We start from the raw sequence: 25,663 nt of genomic DNA on the forward strand, positions 1-25,663 counted from the left end.
AAAAACTTGAGAAATGTCAGAAGCAACAGTATTCACCCTTAGGGATAAGAGTAGAAGTCTGACCAGGCAGCTTCTTTATATTTAGCAAATCCCTTTGTCTAGTCTTGTAAAATATTTGTTACACATTTATTTTTGTGTCAGTTGATAAGCTCTGTGTGGTACAAAAGGAAATCACAAAAGACAAGCATGAATAAAGTCAGACATGCTAGGAGGTAAGAGAGAGAAGCAAAATAACTTTCCTTTTCATCTTTCACTTGTCCTTAAGTTGTCACTGGATAAGTATCTGATATGATTGGATTTGTCTTCAACAGCAGAAGAGAGCACAAACTAGAAGGTAGCATTTGTGGACCAAAGAAGGGTGCAAATCTGGGTTCTGATTTGCATATACACTTAGAGAAATAAGCTATGAGAGTTTTAAAGGTAGCATTTTAAAATAATTAGCACCTTCACAAACATTTTTCCTTAAAATGCATTTTCAACATTAACCTAAGACACAATAAAATGCTAATACATGGGATGAATAGGTATGAAATCAAGATATTTTCTTCTGAAATACTTATAATTATTTTATTATAAAAATTATACCTATAACTTTAGTGAAGACATGGTTGGGTCTACTTCTGAACCTCTTATTCAGATGGCTCATTCCATGGTCATAAAAATTTGGCTCAATCCTGTCCTTCAAAGATGTTAATGCTTGCTTGTATTTTCATGTTTGTGGTTTCTTTTTTACAGAGATGTAAAAAATAGCACTTTTAAGTATGCAGCTTTTTAAACTTTCCCTCTGTCTTCCAGTTTGTCTACTTAGTCTGATCTTGTTGAGAAGAGCGTGAATGAGATGGTTAAAAAGAACATACACATCAACAGGTGCCTGGACCTAAATTAGTAGAATTAGACCTAGGCCTTTAATTTCACTTGGCTTTAAGCATTCTACTGAAATACTGTTTCTTCTTTCAACTGTTCCCAACAGCTCTTAATCCATCTGATGGTATAACCAGAGAGTTTATCCTTGGGTGACCACTGTACACATAGGTTGTAAAACTTAGTTCACAGGGGCTGTTTAGTTGATAAAGACATTCTCAAGCAGAACTTTTGGGCCTCTTGCTAAGTGCAGGCTAAACATGGGATATGAACCTACTGTTGCTGTGCCAATTTAACATGAGATGGAATCTGTGCCATGAGGGCAATTTCTATGTAACTTGCAATGGGATATAGAAGTATATGAGAGAGGATGAATAATTTATGTCCGAATTCACAATATTAGACCAAGAACCAAATCACAATTAACTTATTCTTAAAGTAAAAAGAAAATTCATATTGTGGTGCACAGTGAACATACTAATTTGTTTAAAATCTGTCAAGTTTCTTTGGGCTTGCTAATGAGCAAGTTAAAATACTTTTGGCAGTGTGAAAAATCCTATCTTTTTATCTTGTAAGACACATTTTCTAGACTTGTTTTTAATTAATCCAGTGAGTTTGCCCACTTCACTGAAGTCAGTGAAGAAAATGTCTGCTGTCTAAAGGCCAGTTGGATCTGCATTTATTCTGCAATTTAGGATGTTTCTTTGGTTTCCAGCATGTGATAGATGATGCATGAGAAATGTACAGAGTCAAGTTATTTCTGTATAAATATTGAAGGAGGAGATTCTGCCCCTCTACTCTACTCTGGTGAGATTCCACACGGAGTGCTGCATCCAGCTCTGAGGTCCTCAGTACAAGAAGAGCATTTCTTGGCAATTTTTATTGGAACAGCCTCTTGGAAACAAGTGCAGAGGAGGTCATCAAGATGACCAGAGGAATAGAACACCTCTCTTGTGAGGAAGGGTTGAGAGAATTGGGTTTGTTCAGCCTGGAAAAGACTTCGGGATTACCTAATTGAGGGCTCCCAGTACCTGCAAAAAAGATGGAGAGGGACTTTTCACAAGAGGATGGGGAATGCAAGAGCACAAGACAATGGGGAATGGATTCAAACTAGGAGAGAGTAGATTTTGATTATATATTGGCAGGAAGTTCTTTGCTGTGAGAGAGTGGAACAGGTTGCCCAGAGAACTTGTGGATGTCCCTTCCAACCCAAACCATTCTATGATTCTATAATCTTACATCCTTCTATGATTCTATGAGCTTATATTCTGTTGTACTTCTATTATTTTTATTGCAAATAATGTACAATAGCTATAACTGGAACAAAGATCCAGTTGCATAGGAAGTTATAAAATGCAAGTATTACCTAAACACTCATTAAACAACATTACAAACAGAAATGTAAACAGTAAACAGACATTGCTTTATTTGAAGTGAAGCTATTTGACAACTATTTTCACGGCACCCAGAAAATTGTAACAAAAACTAGCAAACATATTAGCAGGGAGAATCTAAGTAGGCAGAAAATAAATTGCTTATGGATAGGAATTAATTTGTGGCACACAAACTATTCTGCAAGATGTCAAGAGATGCTAGGTGGACAGAAGCTTGATTTTGTGTCTTACTGAGTCACCACACTTCCATGTGCATCCAGATATCTTTGTAAGACATCTATGGAAAGATGAGACGAGTCCCTGCAGGATCTAGCAATCCTTTGAACTTTTGCTATCAAGGACCAAAATATAAAATAGTAACCTTGCTACTGCCACTTTCTGCAAAGATTATTTATCTAGCACTATGTCAGGTCTGAAGAGGGGGAAAAAAAGAGAAGGAGTCAAGGAAAGGACTAATGCTAAGTATTTGTGCTAAGGGCATGCTGAAGAACCCAGAGGTCCATTAAGTCCCAGCCATCAGCTTTAGAGGTCTGATGTCATACCCACAGGATCAGTGTGGCCAATTCAAATCCCAGTGCTCCCTCACTGCCCTGCTCACCAGAGAATAGTTGTGATTTGGGTTTTTTTGTCAGAAACATTCCTTAGTATTTAGACATGATATATATCATTTGGAGGTACAGCAGGGCATGGATGACAGTGCTGCTTGGAAGTAGGGAAGAATGAACAGGATTAAATGTTAGACACTTGAGACTGTTATAGGGTATTCTCTCTGACTTTCCTGCCTTTTCCATTTCCCTGCAGAACTTGGATTTATAGCTGCCTTCACTTTCTCTGTTATATCTGACACTAGCCTCCTAAGCAGGTTTTCAGATTGTGGATCGATGCAAGTGAGAAATGACCTAAAGGATATGGCAGTAGGGCTGAGATAGGTGTTAGTCTGGGAACTGCAAATCAAACTTCCAGGCAGGAAATGCATACTTTTATAGCATGTGAAACATAAAGCAGCATAAGATAATGGGGGAAGAAAATGGAAAGAGTTACTTAGCCTCAATTTCTTTTCTATTATACTATTTTTTGAATAATATTTTAAAGTATTTAAGCTAGGCTTTAATTACATAGGTGATTACCTATTAAAAACTAGGTTACCACCAGCTGTAGAAGTTTTTAAATTACAGTTTTTGACAGCTAAGTACTGTTGGTCTCACCTGATGTGGTACTCAGTATTAGGAACTGTGCAGTCTTACCAAGTTTTCAGTCTGTCAGTATTCCAGCAGCTGATTCAGAATAAAAAAAGGCATTCCTTTTCTCTGTAGAACTTCAGTTTGTTTTGTAGTTCATTGCTTCCATTGATTCTGTTTGAAATGCAAATAATGACAGAAATGATAGGCCAGCAGCTGCAGCTGTGAGACACTCACTCCAAATGTAAATGTGGCACACACTTGGACTAGCTCCCTGTCCTTGTGGTGTGGAGGGGTTTTGTCAGGCATAAAGCAAGCAAGTGCTCCCAGGAGCTCAGGGAGTGAGCTGGAAGGCACACTTGAAGGAAACTGAAAGCATAATTTTGACCTTTGTTACTGAAAATAAAGATTGCAAAGCTGCTCAAAGGTTTTAGCTAAATATTTTAATTGAAAATGCCCTTTCAATAGAATTCATGTTTTGATAAACTGTCTTATTTTTCTTTTTGTGTAGGATTTTTCAGGTGCAAGCAAACATGTAAAATCTTACCTCTTTTTTGCTGACCCCACAATTTCCAAATTGAAATGGTGAAAAAAATTAATTCAATATAAAAGTTTTTACCAAAAAAGCATAAGGCTGGCTTTATCAGAGGCATTTTCACAAAGGTGTCCTTTCCCTTAGTGTATTCCAGAGTGGGGTGAAAGGAGGAAGGTCTCCACAGCTGAAGCATGAGCACTTATCATGGCCATAAGTAGTAGCGACAACTGTGGCCAGATTGTGCTGATACTGCCCATGTCCACTCTGCTGGGGGACTGACAGAGAATGACTGACTGGTAAAGAAGGTCCTGGATGTTTCCTTAGCCTCAACACACCTAATGCGTGCTGGGCTCATGGGCAGCTCATGCTGCTTTTGTGTTACTTGTTTATATTGCATGTCTGTGTCAGTTCACTTACCTCTCATGTAAGTTCTTGCCTGTGAAAATTACAATTTGGACAGAAAGGAGGTGTCATGGTTTGACACTGGTGCAATGCCAGCGCCCCCGATGAAAATACACCTTCCCAAAATAAATGCTGTAAGATGTGATCAGGAACAGAGCAGAGCAGGCCCAAGCTTAGAAATAAAGGAAAAAAAAAAAAACTTTATTAAGCAACTTCTACTATAAAAGACACACACACTAAATCCAGGATGAAGACCCTCCAAAACACTCCTCCTCCCCCCACCCAATTTCCAACAAACCACAGTAAGACACCACCCGGGATTCCTGATCAAGTTGCCACCCTTCAGATAATCAATACTCAGTCTATCAAGGGAGAGAGGAGTCTCTGTTGCACCACAGATCCCCCTCCCCCAGGAAACACAATTGCCACCTCCTGTGTTTCCGTGTCACACATGGCACTGCCCGGAGAAAATCTGCCAGTATGACACTCTCCTTTCCATGTCACAGTGCTCTCACCACCGTGCATGGACGGTGCTGCTCATAGGGCTTCTTCGCCAAGGACCAAAAGAAACAGTTCAGCTTCTCGTTTTGGGACTACAGCCCCCCCCATTTTCTTCCTTCCCTGGGGCGGAGGGTCTCAAGAACAGAGATCATCTTCCTGAAGACAGAGGGCATCACCACACCCTCCTCAGCTCTTCCTTGTTCACTCCATTCCTGTGTTGGTAGTTGCTGAAGCAGGTCTCTTGGCTCACCATTGCATCCCCCTAAAAATGCAGTCTCTCTTGCAGGAGAATTTGGTTCAGTCTATGGCTATCAAGAAAAGTCCAGCCACAAGCCACTCCATCATCTCCTTCCACCTAAAAAATTCCTTCTTCTAACATGTCAGATCCCAGACTGTCTCTCTTCTACTTCAAATCAAGGACTAATATTTTACAAAGTCTTCATTTCCCAGGAAAGGGTTAAAAGTCTCAGACTCCCCGGACAGCTAAAATCTGGGCACCTTCCCCCCCCTTCTCCTTCTCCTCTGCTGGCTTCCAGGTGCCATCAGGCTGTCTCTTTCCCTCTGGGGGTGGGGACAAAGGCATCTCTGTTTCTCTCTACCCTTCCATCCGCAGGAGCTGGCCTGGTTCCAGTCCTTCAGCCCCTGGCCTACCTCTCCCAGGCCGCATGGCTTCCCCTCCCCCACACAGCCTGTGGCTGGGCAGGGGAGAGTCTGCACCAAAGAGAGAGTTCCCCTGGGAGTTCTTGCTTTTAACCCCCTGTGTTCTCAGAGGTGTGTCCATGCCTTCAGTGATCACTCCAGTGCCAATATCCAAACTGACCACTGATTGGTTTGACCCTAACTTGCTGAAAAAATTCACTTCCATGTCAAACCACGACAGAAGGCAAGGATCAAGAAGAGAAAGGAGTGAGTGAAGAAATGAGAGCAGTTTTGTAATTAATCAGCACAAATATAGTCAATATTTTGTGATGCTGGTGGTGCAAAGGAGATAAAATTCCATGGTGTGAACTGGGACAGGACAACTCATCCTCATGAAAGGTCAGACAGCCAAACCTGCCCAGGAGATGTGGTTTTTTACTGCTTTCCTATTTCTTTCCAAGCCACCCAGAGCTGCATGTATCCAGCAATAAATTTGGCCAAGTGAAGACAGATCCTTGCAAGCCATCAGACTCTACTTCAATGGTGCAATTTGTGTGGCCGGTGTTCACATCTTGGGTTTATGAACAGGAAAAATTCAAACACTGGAATTAAGTTGCTCAGAGCCAGAATTAAGATCTTTCGTGTTTCATGTGGCAGTAGAATTTACTGCCACACAAACTGTGGCAATATACTGCAATCCGTAATTTAAATTTAAATGAACCTATTGTTTAATCTATTATCTGATGGTGAGATAAGAAATGAATGTTTTTCTTGGAGACAAAAATAACAGAAAGAAGGGCACTATAAGAATGGCATATACAGTAAGTCTGATAATAGTGGAGTACATAGTACCCAGATACTATCTGAAATGGGTGGGGAAAATGTGAGCATATTAATGTTGGCATAGATCAACATTCAGAGAAAATGAGAGTGAAGCACCATCTCATAGGTATGTTAATACATAGGAATGTTAATACACAGAAGTCAAATGAGGGAAAAGAGAACTGCATCATTGTAATTAGAACCTAAGGTCAGACCTACTAACTGATTTTTTGCTCATGAATATATCCTTCCCATGCACTTGGTGTCCATATACAATTCATGTGACTTGAAAACTGACATAGGCTCTGAAGATATAAATGAACCATTAATGCTTTAAGAACTCTCATCTGACTTGGTTGAATATTGTAAGGTGTTTCTGGTAGTTTCTGGCATTAAATGAAATATTGCAATGCCAGTGGAATTTTCAGTATCCCTGAGTAAATGAAAGCAATTAATAGAATTCAAAAGAGAGTTGTATGGGATGTTTTATAAATATTTTGAAATAAGAGCAAACATACTGAGTCTTGATGATATAAGTCCCCATGCTTTCACCTTGGTGAACAACAGGGATTTCTTTGAAGTTTCAGATCAAAATCTAATACTCATGAATACCAAATGCATTAAATCTATAAACAGTGAGAACTATGCCAAAGAACATGTGGTTTTGTTTTATAAGAAACAGTCCAAGGACAGTCTGCAAATAAGTGTGCCAGTTTTCTGGAGATTCTTTCATATTATATTTTTATTCTTTGTCATATAAAAGAGGAACCTTTCCCTTAGCTGTAAATGTCATTATGAGGGTTTTATTGATGAATAAATCAAATATTAGTGTCAGGATCTAATATTGATTCCAGACAATATTTTTGCTTGGAATTTGATTGGACTATATTCCATGCTTCATTGTCACCTAAATTAAAAATAGCACAGGCAGTCTCTCACATTATTTGGAGAAAAGAGGCCAAAGAAATTCTGTTGGAAATCCAGCAGTCTTGCTGACACCCTCAAAGTGTGAATTAAGGGATGCTAGGAGGGGGTCAGAGACATTGTTTTGAAATCTAAATCTGATTTATTAATACCCTGAAGTACTGGAAAGCATGGGTCTGGCTCAACAGGTTTTTCCTGGAAGCAATGGGGAAGTAAATTCACCTCAGCAAATCTGCTGAGGATGGGTCCCAAAACTGGGGTGCAACCTCCCTGTAGATTCCCAATGTAAACTACCCTGAGAGTACCAAAACCTCTCTTGTCTGAGTGGTACCTGCTGTCACCAAGGGTGATCTTAGTGTGTTTCTAAAATCCCCATGACATGCAGATGAGTAAATAGGTCCTCTTCTGGTTCAGTCCTCTTAACTTGGTGTATACAAGCAACTTTAGGATAAGCACTGAATGGTTCCAGCACTGCACTCCTAGTGAAAAGCTAAATATATATTTTTTTTCATTTTATCTTTCTTATCTATGTGCAAAGAATATATATGGAAATAATAAATATATATTTCTTTATGGAAATATACCATCTCCTACCCCATGCCTACCAGCATTCATATTCAGTTTTAACTTTAGCATTCATAAAAAAAATAATGGAATTTTGCCCAGTGACTTATTAAAAACTGAGTAGCAGCTTATGGGATTTAACCACCTGGCTAGGCTTATGTGGGGGACAGCCACTGTAACCGATGGCTCTTTTTATTATCACTGGGGATTTATATTTTCTGGGTGTTTAAAAATCAGCTGTTTCAGTGCCAGTTATTTTGCAAATAAGGAAAGTACAGGTTATCTGGGTTGGGTGAGGTTTTCATCAACCTAGGTAGGACTGCATAGACATGAGAGGAGAGGGATATGGAGCACATCCTGTGGTAGAGTGTGGAACTAGAAACTGAATGACAGTAATTTTTTGTATCAGCTGAGGATGAAACAAAACTTGAATAAAAACTTGTGCAGTGACTACTTTGAAGAAGAGATCTCCAGAAATGGCCATTAGGTTAAGAAACGCAGGCAATATAGAATACTCAGGTAACACAGTGAAATCTCACCCTTTGAGCAAAGGTGATGTTTCCTTTGTGCCCTGCCACCTCTGCACACTTAGTGCATACTCTTCACTGTAAGACAGATAGAACTTGAGGCACATGCATTCTGAATTTGTACAGTGCTTGACTGCCCTAATGCTGCGTTAAGATTTGACTTCCTTTATTTGTCGTGCATTCACCTGTTCTTGGAAAGTACACAATGGTATACTGTCATGTCTGAGGCAGGAAGATGTTTTTTTCTTGCTTTTTTTTTTCTAGAGGTCTCCTTTAAAGCATGTTGAAATGGATCTCCTTTTGTGCATGCCTATCCAAGGCCACACTATTAAATCCTCAAATCCTCTTAATATCATTATGGAGACTTGTCAAATGCTAGAAAATTCCCACTTTTGCCATTTTAAATTCTGCAGAATTTTCAAGGGGAGAGTCTGCAGGAATTTTTGAGACTTAGATAAATCATAATGTAGGTATTCATTATTGATAGATAATATATACTTTAATTTTTTCCACAAAACTACCATTTATCTACCAAATACCACATTTTCTCATTCTCAACAATGTGAGAGCTGAGCATTTTTTCAGTGTTATCTGGATTTTGTCCTTTAAGAAACTCCCAAGGCCTGTTCTTTTTTCTGGCTGTTGTGTTCCCCAATTTTTTTTTTTTTTTTTTTAAATCAGGGGAGATATATCATTAGGATAATTTCAACGGTATGACCCTCGGGGCTACAGGTGAGGGCCTTCAGACTTCAGAACCCCAGGAGCACATTTTCAGGTGCAGTCTATGCACAGAGGCAAAGGCAAAGCCTGAAGCTTGCTGGGGAGAGGGCCCAAAAACTGTTCTAAATCCTCTGATTTAAATAGAACCTTTTTATCTCCAGTATCCACTCTGTTTTGCTCAGGAGATACCACTTAAATAAATTGTCAGTGTCCTTATGAAATCCCCAGGTGGAATATGGATACAATACATCTTTTAAAACACACAAAATGAAAGAACTGTTATTTTAATTGCAGTCCTCATTGCTGTATGCCTGTATCAGCACATCACCTCTATTAAAAATACTCTCCCAACACATTTAAAGATTCCAGTTTTGACACTTAGAAATGTGTCATCTTGGCAGTCCTTTGCTGGAGGCTGCTTGGTATCAATTGCCAGATGTAATTAGAAATCTGAAAATTGTTTAAAAGATTGGTGATCACCATTCTTTGTGCTTTAGCCCTAAGTTTTCTAGGTTTCAGATACAGAAACGGGAGTTGCCAGAGGTAATCTTTTTTCACAGCATGATGTGTCATCTTTATAATGAAACCAGCTTTAATTATTCAGTTGGTGCTTGCAAACAATTGCTTAGTGACTGTGTCCTTCCTGTTCAAATTTGCAGTAAAACTCATTTGTGTGCTAGGTTACTGGCTGTTTCAAATCAGCATGACCCTGCTGATTTAATTGGTATACACTAAGAAAACCTAGTTAAAATACCTTTATAAATTTAATCCTTATCTTCTATAATACTTACAGACATGACAATGCTGACCAATAAAAGCGACATCTCGTCTGTTTTTCAGTATGCTAGTTTCTCTTTTACAGATGTCTTTATTTTCATTGATAGTTCTCCTGAATAAGTACTTAAAATCAGCCCTGCAGCAATTTCACTTTTGGAAAGGACTAGGTGAAGCTGATCATGTAATCATTTGGTAACTCAAGAAGACAAGCCTATGTGAAGTTTGCCCTGGAAAGCATTACAATATATTAATTCATAACTAAAAATCTTTGTATTTGAACCCATGAATCTTTAAAAAAACACTGTTTTTTCACAAAGCTCTGTCCTTAATTTAAAAATATTCAAACTGAAAATAAAAACACATGTTTTCAGTGGGAGAGAAAGTGTAAGGAGACTAGAGCCATAGCAGCTTACAGATTAGTCTCCCAAGAAGAGCCTGGTCTGTGCATGTGTTACAGAAGCAGCTTTCTAGTTACCAGGCACCAGGTGGTCACCTATGGTTGATCTAAGAACCAAACACTGCCACAAATGCTATTAGTAGTGTGTAATGAGATTAATTCCCCATAGTATTTGCAATATCCTTGAGGGTTTTTTTTTTCACTGAAGCAGCACAGGGCTGATAGACACCCCTTAGACAATGAAAGAGTTTAATCTTTCATTGTTGTATGCATATAATTCTCATTGGTATTAACAGGAGTTAAGCACAAACAAAAAGGGAAGAATAAAGCTTGGAAGTTTAAGCAGTTGTATGCTAGAGGTTTCCAAGAGTTTCACAAAGGACCAGGCCAAAACTGTATGACTATTCCTACTGGGTAATGTTAAGTATTTTCAGATATCTGTGTTTTTGAGGCATAAAAGGTGATTAGAGATTCCAAAAGAACAATGAAGGTTTAGTAAAAGGTAAGAAGACTTAGCTGCAAGAGACAGAACATAAGGCAGAGCACATATTTAATTAAATGTTTTGCTTTCTGTGACAGAGTGAGATTTTGCTTTTTTTCATTTTAAAGTAACTAGTTTTGATACGTGCTGAGCATTGTTATGACCTCTCTGGAAGTTTGGTGGATCTTTGTCAGGTTAGAGAGGACACAGTTCTCCATAGCAGTTCTTGCATATACAAGTGTAAATGTTTTCACCAGGTGTGAGTTCTGTTTCCTCCAGTAAATGCTGTGGCTGCTTGAGCAAAAAGGATCCTCCCATTAAGGGAGTGGTCATCTCCTCCTCAGCTCAGAGGCTGCCTGAGCTATTTCTGGGGGCATCTACTTCTTCCTAAGAAAAAGATTTAATAAGTTAAACATTTGAAAATTAAAATAGATGTTTCCAGAGCTAGATCTGTTCCTCACTCATCTTTCTGTACAGAATTTGGTATAGGGAGAGGATACAGGGCCAGTAAAGAAATAAAATCATCCAAGCTGATGCTTGACTGGCCTCTAGAATCACTCCACTTTGTCATTTAGAGGGCCAGTTTTTGCTGTCACACTTGCTGGTTCATTGATTCCTGGTTTCCAAGTCCTCTGACTTCTGTTGGTGGCTATTTTTTTCTTGTATCAGTGGATATAGGCTAAACTATTTCTTGTTTATGCATTCCTTTTTGTTGGTACACTTTCAACCACTGATAAGAGTAATTGGTTGGTGAAATTTTAAGAGGTTAGGTATGAAAAGACATTGTCTTTGCAATGTAATGTTTGAATATGGGTTTGTATTTCCTGAAGATACATGCTGATTTTTTTTTTGTTTTGTTTTGATGAACAAAAAGCCTCTCCCTGGTTTTGATAATCTAATTAGAGGAGAGTATTGTCTTTTTCTGCTTTATAATATAGTTCAATTGGTTGTACTTAAGCACATAATCCAAACACTAAAGGCCAAAGACTGGAAGGACTACTTTATGGCTTGTTTTAATTCTAGAAATGAAACCCAGAAGAATGTTCCTTTGTGCTGAAACAGGTGTGCCTTCTCATTTTCTTCTCTGTAAAATCTAACATTAATTAATATTATTTGCCTGTATTCTACACAGAGGCAATCAATTTTATATTGTATTTGCAGTTTGTATAGAATCATCAGCGTGAAGAATTGCACATATCCAGTAAAGAATCAGTGGAGGAAGGGGTTTTGAGGTTTTTAAGAGGTTTTCTCTTGTCTCTACCTTAGGGTGGAACAGTTGCTCTGCTCTTTCAGACCAAGAAAGCATTTGCTGCTAGAAAGGGACAGTGAATTTAATCCAGAAAATGATTAGCAACACTGTTTATATGTAAAGCAGAATAAAAGCTTTGGGCAAGTTTTGCTGTGGATCCGGGAAGCCGGGTGGTTGCCGGGGGAAAGCTTATACCTGGTTCTCATTAAAGGCTTACAAACAGAGCATATTGTTATATTTTGTAGTGGTTGTAGAGACTAAGGGATATTCCACAGCTGGCAAATTAGCTGACAGTACTGCCTCATTCAATAGGATGCCAGTTTCCTAAAATGCACAAAAATAATCCCAAGTATAAAAAAATCACATTTTTTCCACTGTAATACAGCTGTGATGATTCTATGATTTGTTCAGGGAATAGCAATAAAGCTGTGATGTTACTTGAGAAAGAACTTCACAGTTCTGCAAAGAGCACCACTAGTTAAATTATGTTTAAGGAGCTATTTTGACAAACAACGTAGGGGTTTTCTGATACATAATAAACATTACAGGGATCAAGGGTGGATTATTAACTGTGGATTTTTTTCCCAAGAAAATATACTGGTTTGCAGACCATAGGAAAATTCGAACATAAGTAATCTTAAAATACTGCAAAGTAAAGTGTCTAATCTGCAATGCAGGTCTCCTGGAACAGCCTTAGTGCTTGCAAACAGATCTGTCATTCATTATTCATGGACTGTCAAGGTGAGGAAATCCTCTCTGATTTGAACTGGGAGGAAGAATAAAAATTGTATCTAAACTGAGAAATTTTAATAAATACATGGCCAAAAAATTGTGCTCTAGGGAAAGAATAGATTCCCTATGTGTGAAGCCCTTATAGGTTGTATTGACTTGTCAGATTTTCAACAGGAATGGCAGATGAACTTAAAACTTAATTGCATGTAAGGTAATGATACCAAGAGCCAGAAATATTCTCCAGAGGATTTTAATTGGAGCTTTGGGTTTGGTTTCAGCTGCTATAGTGATGAAAACCCATTAGTAAAAAGGCTGCAGCAATTTAGAAACATTAACAGAAACCTTCTGAAGTGATCAAAATTCAGATATTTCTCCCTAAGGAGTTGCAAAAGACTAAAAATGTACTCAGATAGAGATGTCTGGGAAGAGGAAAGGCAAACCTCTGAAATAATTTTTTTCTGAAATGCTTATTTCAGTACTTATCCCTTTGCAACACATTTTAAATTTATGTCATAGTTTCCCTGATGCTGCTGTGCTCCATTTTCCTTATGAAAGTGGGAGTTGCCGTGAAATGCAAGGAAGCATCTGCAGAGTGTGCTGCAGAGGAAAGGAAAAAGCTTCCCTACCCTGGCAGTCAGGATGTTGTGGGCTGAACAGTACAGCCAGGCACTGCAGCACAGGGAGGTAAAGTGAAAGGATGTAAAAAGAAAAGGTTTTAGTAATGGCAACATTTGAAAGGAAATAAAATAAATTTAATTGAGGTTGTTAAGTATTCTTTGAAATATAGGAAGGGTCTTGGCTACTTGGTTAAATACCAATAAGGAGAACCATAATTGCTGATGTTTCCTATCTTGATTTCAAAAGCAGGTCTTTATAATCAAAGAACCTTTTCCATTCCTCAGAGGCAATATTCCTATGGAGTACACTTGGATTTGAGGTAGATGCTAAGCTAGTTAATGGAGATTGGCATAATCATACTTTCTTTTAAGAAATAATTAAAATAAGCCAAATAATTTTGTTGGTTGGGGTTGTTTTTTTCCCATAAAAACAGCTCTTGGAAAAAGTGCCAAGCCTGTTTGGTGCAAAAAACTGGCTTAGCATCTTTAACAGCCCAGTAAACAGTTTTGTCTGTAACGTGAATATACTGGTCACTTGGTATAACAAAAGAACGCTTAAACTTCTAACCAGTCCTGTGAATTATGAAATATGATGTGTTCAATAAGCCATGAAGTATGAGATAGTGTATTGAGAAAGAAGTAGCATTTTTCTGTAGTAAGATTTTATTTGTCTATTTGACAATTGAGATGTGAGAGATAGCTTTCCTGAATAACTGACCAAAGTTAAATATTACATTGCAGGAACCATTTTAAATAAATTAGACTGGGAAGTGGCTTGCTCTGCTCAGGATTATTTTAATTCCTAGCTCCAAGATGTTTTCCAGAAGTTAAAGAAGAAATTTTCCTTCTTTCTAGAGAGAGAGGGTTGTGGAAGAGGTCTGATGATGCGCAATTCTCCTTCTCTTCCTGTTTAGTAACCCTCCCAAATGCAGTTTCAGTTGAGGACTTTTACTGACCTTCAGGACTCATGAGTCAGCTCTGCATTACTGCAGTCTCCCATCACGGTGTGTTGGCTGCCAGTTTCTATGCAGTACTAGGCCACTGTGCTGTGCTGCTGAAAAATAAATTTCCAGACTAGTTCTGCAGTGCATCCTACAGCAATACTATTTTCTATGTAATTTAGATTTAAGGATAGGAGAGCAATTAATGAGAGACAATGAAAAAGCCTAAAAATATAGGTCTGACCATGGTAGATATGCCATTAATTTACTATCTTGCTTTTAAGAGCTTCTTAAGATTATTACTTCTGTAATCTAGAGATATATAACTCAAGACAAATGCTTAGCGAGAATCTCACATTTACCTACCTGCCTGCCTCAATTTTGTGACATGCAAAATCTGCAAGAGGAAAAGATGGAATTGCTTGGCTTTTGTCTAGATAGTTCCAGACAAATTCCTCGCAAAGTTCACTGGGTGTTGTTTTCTGTTGCCGTTTGAAGCTAGTGTTTCAAGGTCTGCAGTGATAATAACATTGTTGGTGTTAAATAATATCTATATCTTAACAGTCAGGGAAGTAGTTTATGGGAGAATTTCAGCTCTGGGAAGTAGCTAACAGGGTCCATTAAATAAGAAATCCATTATGGCATTGCTTAGTTTTTAAAATGTTCCATATTCTCAAAAATATGAAATTGTGACATACTTGCAGAACCAAAAGGATTGTCTAGGTACAGCACTCTAGTTGGCTTCTAAAGCTTCATCTTTCTGTTTCCATACGACCTTGGAAATTGTTTCCCTATGTGTATTTTATGGGATTAAAATTCTGTCACACTTACCAGATCTGTTCTAAAGGTAAAATAAATTGTAATTGTTTAGAGATCACAGTGTCTACAGAGTTATATCTACAAAACCAGTATGTAGAAATACTCTGCAACACAATTAAGATACATATTTCAGGGAAGCCACTCTGAAACTGTGAATATTTTGGAGGAAGATCTTAAATTTTAATTATCTGGAGCATTAATAAGTGCTATATGTTGCCTTGAAAATAATGGAAAATGCTATATAATTAATATAGAAAGAATCAAAGGGCAAAGCAATTATGAATTGAGCAGTCCTCTAGCATCTCTGAAACTGCATGTTTCAAAGTTGGAGGAGTGATTCATGAGGGAGATAGTGGCTTCAGGTAAACGAATTTGTGGTGAAAGCCCATGTCAGATGCTTGAGTTGGAAAGAGGTATTGTCTTCTCAAAGCTACACTGACGACAGCTGTGATGTTGGTTAAGGCAGTTCTTGACTAGGAACATTGCATAGCCCTCTAATAAATACCCATCACTCTTTCTTCCCTTTCTGCCCTGGTGTTAAACAACTCTGTTCTCTAAACACTCATTTTTTTTCCTCTTTCTGTAATCATAGAAGATCATTTCTTGGAGTAGGATCATAAAGCTGCACACTCCTTTTGGAAAGTATAATTCCAAGTGTTCCAGTTCATATTTATGTCCTGTGCTTACTATCCTCTTGCTGAAATCACAGTGCTGCTAAATACTTGTGTACAAGGCTACTGGGATTTAAGCTTTGCTTGTTATGTGAATTGTACATTACACAGGTCAATGGAAGAAGAGAAAATACAGAGTTCAGAGACAGCCATGCAAGGCTGTGGCATTATATGAAAAAGCAAAGACTGTTGCCAGGGATCTGTTGTCTCTACAAATTGCATAATTTCCCCAGAAAGATAAAATCTTATGTATTGGGAATAATTGGTTGTCATAGGATAGATCAGGAATATTTCCTAATCCAAGAAGTATTCCAAACAATCAAAGATTACCACTCATTTCAGAAAGAGGCTGGTTAATGCTCCACAGCAATAACTTGTTGCTGAACTCATTGAGCAAATTGATGCTGTTGACTGACAATTTGGTGTATTTTTTCTTAAGCAAAGTCGAGGGTTAACCCATTTATTGGGCATTGGATTTCACTACTGTTGCAAGTTCAGCATATAAACAGCAAGTGGGGTTTTTTTGACTCTAATTTTATTGAGGTCTTCAGAAGTATTGGTTTCAAATTTCACTTCTGTCCAGAGACTCAGTGAAATCAATAATGAAATCCCTAGGCTACTTGGTTCAGTTTTCCCTCTTTTGGGAGATAAATCTATTTTAGTAGACATTAATATCATAATATGTAAACTTTTCTTGTTATTTTACTTAGACTTATTTGCTTCAATGTTTCAGGGTAGTCTTCGATTTTTAATGCTTTAGAAGTCCTTCATAGTGTCCTGTAATTGTAAAATATCAAGAATTATGTGAGAAATACCATTTTCTGAAGGTGAGAATGAGAGTTGAGAGTACTAATTTGCCCAACACTAACAGGTGGGAGTGAAAGGGCAGTTTGTTTCTACTTGATAAATGGCTGTATTTTGAAATACATTAATTTTCTAAATACATTAGATGTCACACAAAGTTAGCAGACATGGAAGAAATCAATATTTAGTGTGAAAAAAATGATACAATTAGTCTGTTGATCAACAGGGTGTGAAAAAGGTGATGTAATGTCTTGGATTAATTTCAGGATATTTCAGGGCAAATGGTCGCAGAGCAGTGAGGTCCTTGCAATCACTTGCAGTTCTTGCAACAGGTCCTAGCACAGCTCAGTTCATAAGTCTGCAAGTAAAAATATTAAAGTTTGAGGCAGAAAATTTGAATACAGCTATGAAAATTAGTGCAAACAGGTCAACTTGCATTCTCTCACTGCTGTCTAAGAGTTCTGAGCAAGGATTGGTGAACTGAGTTTGTGTACAGTAACTGGAGGCTGAATCTTGCAGTCACTGTTTAGACTACATAATCATCTTCTGTCTAGCCTCCCACTTTCAGGACTCTGTTATTATCTGGAGGTGTAAACCCAAATGAGATCTGACAGATAAGGACTTACCCAAAAACAAAAATGAAATTGTATGCAACAGGCTTTATTTCATTAAATAAATGTGAGCTTAAAAATGAAAAAAATACAACAAATTACAATGGAAAAATACAATACAATGAAGGACATTGCCTCTCAGGACTTGTAGTCAATAAATTGTTCAAAGTCAGATGTGGTTAGAAAACATGTTTAACTATCACCAGGTTGCAGCTGAACTAAATGAAATTCAAATATCAATTCCAGTTATGTGGGGAGAGGGAGAAAATAAACTAGAGATTTTTGCTTTCTGGATGTTCACAACACAGTTCAATATTCCAGCTGATCAGATGCAAGGAAGATTAACCTGACTTTGCAGAGATAACACATAATTCCCTATAAAAAGCATGTAACATTAGATATGAATCTGAACCTACCATCATGTCCTGAGCAAGCAGGTTTAAATGATGGTAAGGAAAACAGTCACATTCTCTAGTTCTTTACAATGAAAAATGAAAGTGTAATTATTACAAATCTTTGTCTCCATCACAGGGCTCAGCAATTTTAACTCATTATTAGATTTGTTCCACAGCTGTCACATCAGCTCGGAATCCTAGTGGGATTTTATTTTCACCTAGAAATGTGTAAAATATTCTGATATTCCTGCATATATAGGAGTTATAGCTGGAAAAAAAAATTATTATACCGTCCTTGCTGACAGCCTAAATTTAAGAAGCCATGGGGCTGAATTGAGCCCTGGAGGCAGTGAATCCATCTTCTCTGGCATAAATGAAGTTATGCCTGTGTTATGTATGCCCCATTGTGTCAGCTAGTTACAAGACTGAATGATTACTCTCCACAGCCCCTGGCATCACCTGCAGGGATTTCAGACCTTTCCTGGAAAGAGCTTTCTGAAGTCCTGTTATTGTAGTCCAGTGCCTGGATATTAAACAGCTTGTTCTCCATCAGGTCTGCAAATAATTTTCTTCTTACTTGCAGATACAGAACTCAGGAGTTTTACAGCATCAGAGTTTGCTTTGGTGACTGTAAAATCACTACCTTGCTCAGTGGTTCAGCAGCTCAGTGGTTGGACACACCTATTTCTCCAGCTTGCAGTTTAGTTTAGCAGGAAGCTTAGCATGCTTTGGTATCCCTTTCTCAACAAAGAAGGTGAAGAGGATGGAGTGCTCCATATCATTTATGCAAGATTTCTTCAGATAACTGATAGTCTGCTATAAAAGGGTATCTTGTTCCTTTCTCTATGGTCTGAAATTGATGTTGCAATGTAGTGCCTCCAAGCAAACACGATATTTAGGGCTAGTCACAATTACAGTATTATTTGACAATTTATACCCATCGATCTTTGCATTGAAAACAAGGAAAAATATATTTATTCACTTAGTAGAAGACACAGCAACCATCAGATAACAAGTCGTCCAGACTCTGAATACTCTGTTGATAGTATAGAACAACCACAAAGAGCCCAAAGTTAATACATCTGTTTTTGGAAGACAAATTTGAAGCACAGACTAGAAATAGCAGATGAAATAGTGAGCAGTTTGAAGTTACTTAAAATGTATGAGTTATTAGATTACTGTGCAAGGGATATGATAAACTTCCAATGACCTTCATAAGACATAATTCATGAACATCAGTTATTGCTTCCCAGCACAGTGGCTGACATGTTCCAATACTGTCTTTCAAGAGGCTAAGCTTCCCTTGGAATTTTAGGGATGGATGTTTTATGGTTCATTTTGGAGGATTTCTCCCCTCAATGTCTGGAAATTTCTCCACAAGACCAGGGAAAGCTGGGGGAACCTGGGCATTGAGGGTACTTACAAATGCAGAGCACTTCAGATTTCTAGCTGCAGAGAGGTCACTGCATATTCATGGTGTGTGGGAAGTTCACTGGCCAGCCTTGCAAGCTGTGCCACCTGTAAATACCACCCAGCATGGTGGCTGACGTAACACAGCCACAGTCATGTCTTCTGGTGATGAAATGAGACTTTGAAGTTCTTTACAATGAAAAATGAAAGATGTTTAAAGTTGCCAAAGAAATGTGTGTGAATGCCAGATCAGGTGTCAGTTACCATCTTCAGGGGGAAGGCATACTTCCAGGGAGAATACTCCTTTCACCCTTTCTGCCAAGAATTACTACAGGAAGGATTTGCCCACTCTGACTGTGTTTACTTTGTGCAGGATTTGTATTGATAGAGAGCAAGTGAATGTTGATGTCTACCTGGAGCAACAGGAGAAGCTGGTGGAAACCCCTCTATTGAGTAGCCTATTACTAGGCACACCCATGGGCTTGGTTGCACAGGCATGCCCGGGAAAAAATGTGTCAGTAGTGACTCTTGGTTAAACAAAACTTAAATGAGGACTTGATTTCTTTCCCCTGCCATTCATTTGCACTTTGTTTTTGCACAAATTTAACATAGTCACTATTAAAAGTGCCCCTCATGTTCATGCTGCTTGATTGGACTGAAAAAATTTACTGGGTGAGTTAAGAAAACTGTTCTGTCACTTTTCTAGGAAATGTGACTAACACTGTCTCCATCTCAATAATCACACAATAAATGTCATTGATATTTGGACGAGTAAGGGGGCATTAGGATCCTATGGGCATAGAAACTGGATTGATGAGTGCAATTTTAAGCAATTTTCACATGCTGTTTAATTCTCTCTGATCTTGTTCTGAATCAAACAGCTGCCAGACTCTTTGCTCATATCAGTTTTTAATTTGAAACTTTAATTAATAAAGTCAAAAGATAGACAGATACTTGGATTTCTTACAAACACAAATAATATTTATATATTAAAGTCTTTAGAAGGGGCTTTAACTTGCTTACTAGAAACTGTAGGCAGGTAAAATCTATCTACCCAACCACTTCCCTGCAATGTGGAAGTTTCTTCCTTTCTTCCTCTGTCAAATCACAGAAATGATCTGTCATGTGTAGAGAGAGGCTACAAAAATCCACTAAAGCAACTCCAGATGTACACAAGTCTCAAGTTCTCCCACTCCCATCTGTAATTTAGTAAGTCTCTTACCAGTTTATGAGATGCTGTTGCTGCTCTCTGCTCCCACACTGTTCTAATTAATTTTGGTCTGATAAAACTATTCCCATGGGAGACTTTCCTTCATTCCAGCTGAACATCTCAGGATATCAATCTGGGCAGCAAGCCTGCATTACTCTTATAAAATTGCAAATAGTTTTTCAAAGTCTTTCCTATTCGTCAGGCAGTGACATGGGACTCTGTTACTGACATCAGCAAGTTGCTGCAAACTTCCCAATTGTTCCTGGGATGGGAGCCCTCATAGTGACTCACACCCTGCCAGCGCAGGGTCCCCACCCTGTATGGTAATCAATAACATGTTTATCCCAAGGAGTTGAAGAGGGAGAGAGTCACACATGCATCTCTGAGTGGGCACTGTGCACGTGGTGCAGACAACTTGCCTGCCTCTGGAGATCAGTCTCAGGGCCTGTGAACCCACACAAACACTAGAGCAGGATGTCTGGTAGGATGAAAGTAACCACTACTTGTGTTGGTCAGCAGGAGCTGTGACTCCTCAGGTAAAATGCTTCCCAGCTACACAGACACACAACTTGGAGCAGCTTCAGCTAAGTCCAAAGTATGTGCTTTTAGCCCAATTAAAGCTGTGCATTTTTGTCTAACTTTGCATGTGGCATTTTTTTTCTACCTGTGTTTAATGTGTTAATATGTTCATGCGGCTTAGTCTAGCCTGAAGCAAAGTATGTGTTCAGTGTCACAAACTATTAAGCAAGAAATTTCAGTGTCTTCTAAAGGGTTCCTTTCATTTCCTTAATAAGATTCAATAAACTCTGCCTAATCTCTTAATTTAAGGGAAAACTGACAAACAACTAAAATATCAGAGCACAGAGCATTTTCGGAAGACATTTTATTGGATGTTTTATTGACTGTATCTATATATGTGCATTTCTGATAGGCAAGGAAGCAAAACTTTAAAAAGAAATTGAATTGCAAAGGGTAATATCAGAATTGGGTGTTGCAGAAGGAATGAGACCTGCCCTCTTTCCCTTTTGTAATACATAATTTGTATCCTCTTTTCAAAGAACTATAGCAGAAAGAATATATGTTAAGAAAAATAGGTTTATTCAAACTAAGTAGATATTTATCCCTAAGTTTCTAGGCACTGTCATTCACAAGAGAATAGATTACAACCCTATCTCACATTTTACTTGAGAGCTCTATTTTCCTTCTCCTTCACTTTCTGTCATTTGGTTGTAAGCTCACATGCTTATAAATGTAGAAATTCCCCAGAGCAACAGTGACAGATGCAGCACAGTGGGAGCTCAGGGGGCAAGGAGGAGGAAGAAGGCAGGACTGGTGCAGGCAAATCAGTGAGGAAGGAAGAGGCCATCCCTGGGGCAGGTAGGGCAGCACCAAGCCTGCCCCAGTTAGGGACACTGTGGGAATGGCTGACTGCCCCTTCTCTCACACAATGCTCTCAGCCACGTGGAGCTCCTTTCAGCCTAAGTGTCCTCAGCCTTGTTAATTTATGTCTCTTTACAGGGGAGGTTTTCTAAGTTGGCAAATAGGTCTGTGTCCCATACTCCCTTTTAAGCCTAATTAATTATTTTAATTGATTAATACTGCGCCAAGCAGTTTGCTCAGAAGGGACAGCTCTTCTGTTTTTTTGGACTAATTACTAGTCTGGATTTCTGAATGACAATCCAGTGCTAATTAATTCTCACAGAAAGAGACTCTGATAAGAACTTGCCAATTAACATAAGAGAGGGGAGGAAATCAACAGTCCTATTTTGTTTTTCTGGCATTCACTCCCAGTCAGATGAATATCACTATTAAATACAGAGATAAACTAAGTATGAAAGCCAGTAGGCTGTGAGGCTGCTCCAAACTTGCCCAGACTTTACTAATTCAGGATCTAGATGTTAATTGTATGCCCTGTCACTCTTGTTGCTTGACATTGCTTGATACAGCTTTTGTAAGCAGGAGATAAAGTAGGGCAGCATGGCAAATGTCTACCCATCCCCATAGGGAACTTTTTGCAGTGTTCCAGTGTTAATCAATACCAGTGGAAGGCTGAAGGGAGCATTTTGTCAGCATAGGTTCTAGTTTTCACTTGGTTTGTCAGGGTCAGATGCTCAGCTGATGATGGTTACTCCCTTACCTGCACCAGTTCTGTGAGAACAAGGTGTGTTATCGGTACTCCTTCAGATAGGTCAGCCAGAGGGCTGTCACACAGTGAGATACACAGCAAATTCAAGTCCTGGTCTGTACTGCAACAGTTGAATTTAATTTTTCTTTTTTCCTCTCTGTGCTTGCAGGTCAGAAGATTCTTCACCACAGAAGTGATGTCTTAGAAACTGTGGTCCTCATCAATCCCTCAGATGAAGCAGTTAGTACTGAGGTAAGTAAGAAATACTTTGTTGAACATGTCATGAAAGCTCCATTAAGTGGACATGATGAGGGCACTGAGGCAGATGTAGTTGAGGTGATTATGGAGCATCAGTCACTTTCTGCCAGCTTAGAGACTGACAACCTCAAATTCTATTTTTCAAAGTCTTAGCAGACAATGAGAGCAGGTTTTGACTGTGAATGAAAGGGTATATTTGGAATAAATATAATGAAAATGTCACCCATCCCTTGATCTTTTCCCTGGTTTCCCAGACTTCTAACAAATTGTCAGAAGGATGAGGCAGAAACACACCTCTGATCCCAGCGTTCCTTTTCTCATAATGCATCAAATTCTCTTCTTGATGGAGTGGAGGCAGCTGTAGTTTAAATATTTTTTTTTTCCATTGTTTGGTAGCTTTAGATGCCTATTTTACATATGAAGAAAGTGTCCAAAGGTGCCCAGGGCCAAATTTGGGTCTGAGAGAATTATCAGCTCTGTGGTGGTGACTCTAGGTTGATCTATCTGTCCTTCAAAAAGCATGTGACATGATTAGTGAACCCTAGAGAATGCCCATAAGAGGACTGCCAATTCCTCATGAACTCAGCAGAGTCAAAGAACTGATTGTGTAGCTCAAAGACAAAATTGATTTATTTCGCTAGTGAGAAGGTTGAAATAATAGGGATAATTGCATTGCTGGTCTGTGATGGGAAGCACTGCCACAGTCTAATTTCTTTTGGGATATAAAGCAGTTCTGCTGGTGGTCACTGGTGAAAAACCTATTTTGCTGTCAATTGTTAAATGATGTTGAACACAACAGAAGAAAGGACTCCAAAATAAAGTTTCCGAACCTGTAGAAGTTTAAAAAGCCACCTTAGTCAATGGGAACTTACTAAAATTCAGTGTATGAAAATCTCTTACAAGCCATTAGAGGTGCTTGGTGAGGACAAGGGGGTCACCAGGATAGCAACTCTATGCATTCATTCTGAGTAAAAAGCCATCAAATATGTGCATGTGTGAAGGGGTGGAAGAGATGAAAAACTGCCAAAAGCCAGGAAATGCTGTTTCTGTTACTGTTGTTTGTCGTTCCTTTGATGGATGACTGCATGGAAGAACATGATCTGACACCCATTAATGGTTTCTGAACCCTGGGCTTACTCTGTTGGCTCTGGAAGATGTTTAGCTATGTTACTGTAAATTTCATCTCACAAGACTGTGGGAGGTGATCTTTGCTTTCATCCTGCCAAACTGATCGCAGTCAGACAGATGAGATTTAACTTGGCTGGCTAAGCAAGGCTCTGAATAGACACAATTCAGAAAGAGACAATCAAAAAGAGGTGTCAGAATTAAATCAGAGGTTGGAGCAGACATACTTTGTTCGCTATGGCAAATAGAAAACTTAATTTCATATATCGGAGATTTCCATGGTGGATCTGAGGGAGACAGAGATATATATGAAGCTGTGACTTTATCAAATGAGGAACTGGAATCTATTCACTCAAGAAAAAAACAATACACACAAAGAAAAGGAAAAAAAGAAAAAAAAAAAAGGCAAAACAACAGCATAAAAAAGAAAGCCAAGCCAACAAAAAAAAAAAAAAAAAAAAAATACAATATACCTGGTAACCTGGCTGTTAATAGCCTTACCTGGTGGTAGTCCACACATGATGGTGCCCAAAGCTCCTGTCATGTCCTGTCAAATGCCAAACACCTCCCATAACAAAGAGGCCCAAAGGGAGAGAGATTGTTGTTTCCTGAAGAAAACCCTGATGAACATTTACTTCTGTTTAGGAAGTCCCCACTCCATTGCTTTAATGTTCCTATGACAATACTGTGTCATATGTACCATATCATGAGAAACCACTGATCTGCTGATGTGCTGGTCTCTGTTCACACTCCATCTTAATCTCTGTTTTGACTGAGCCTACATCTTGCTGTGCACTTCCTTCAACAAGTTTTGAACTTTAACCAGCTGTTAAATTGAATGGAATCATCACCTTGCAGTATTTCTTCTAAAATTAAGTGGTCTTGAAATCAGGAGACAAATTTCTGATCATCCTTCAAAAAACCTTATTTGTACCCAGACACAGAATTTATGTGTCTCTTAAGGTCTTCCATGTGTATACATTATGATCTGTAATCTGCAAATATTTATTTACTTACTTTCTTGACATAGTTTGCTAACTCTGCAAAATGTACTTTATTGTCAATTAATAAAATAAGTTGAAGGGGAATTGTATGACAGTCAAATATCAGTGATTCACAAGTCAGGAAGTAGTGATATGTTGGAAAACCTGATGAGGTTACACAAAGGTTGTCAGATTGATAAGCACTGCTGGCAGCAACAAAAGAAAACTTAGAAGAGGAAGCCAGTTCTGATACAGTTTTAATAGAGTGAAAACAGAGAAGATTTGAGTAATGCACATCAGACAAATGTTTGCACTTATTATATTTTTGTCTGAAATAGAAATAGATACACTAAATCCATGCATGATATTTCTGAATTTATAATAATTTAGTGCAACTAGTGACCAGCATTAGTCCTACATTTAATTAAAGGAACTTTTTGCTGCTCAGTATCAGGGTCATTTATTTAATAAAATAACAGTGAAGACATGGTAGAGTTGGGATCTTCTTTGAGATATATACTCTCCAGCATGTTTTTCCTCGGTGTACTGGAAACATGAGTTGTTCAGCAGAGATTCAGGTTAAACTTCCCTGGCTCAGCCTCCCAGCATTCACAAGAGTTATTTAGAAAAATTGATTGCTTAACAATCAATATAAACCTTGGAAAGAATATCTTGCTAGGAGAGCTGAGCTGATTGTGTCATCTCCATGGAGATGGAGCTTGGTGCATTATCATGTGGAGTTGTCCCAGAGGGAATCTGCTCATTTGCTCACTTAGTTTAATATGTGGATAGCCTAGTTCTGAAATCACTCTTCTGGTTTGATTTAATTCTTCCTTAATAGAGGAATTAGTGCACTTGAAATTCGTAGCTTACCATAGACTGAGTTGGTATTTCAGTGTTCGGTAAGACTTTTTAAGTATTTGCAAAGCATTTGCTCAGCAGTATAGAACCTTATACAGGTTTTGTTTGTCCTAAATTTAGAATATATGGC

At 38.5% G+C, this 25,663-nt stretch overlaps 1 protein-coding gene across 1 annotated transcript in view; it reads left to right on the plus strand.

Annotated features, from left to right (window-relative positions):
- Nucleotides 1–25,663, plus strand: part of MAP1B (microtubule associated protein 1B) — a 77,552-nt gene that overhangs the window by 29,083 nt on the left and 22,806 nt on the right. Inside the window, exon 3 of the mRNA XM_054002764.1 lies at nt 22,476–22,558. Coding sequence (XP_053858739.1) covers nt 22,476–22,558 — 83 coding nt within the window. The remainder of the gene's footprint in view (nt 1–22,475; nt 22,559–25,663) is intronic.

Source organism: Vidua macroura, chromosome Z, assembly GCF_024509145.1.
Source record: "Vidua macroura isolate BioBank_ID:100142 chromosome Z, ASM2450914v1, whole genome shotgun sequence".
Classification (NCBI taxonomy): Eukaryota; Metazoa; Chordata; class Aves; order Passeriformes; family Viduidae; genus Vidua; species Vidua macroura.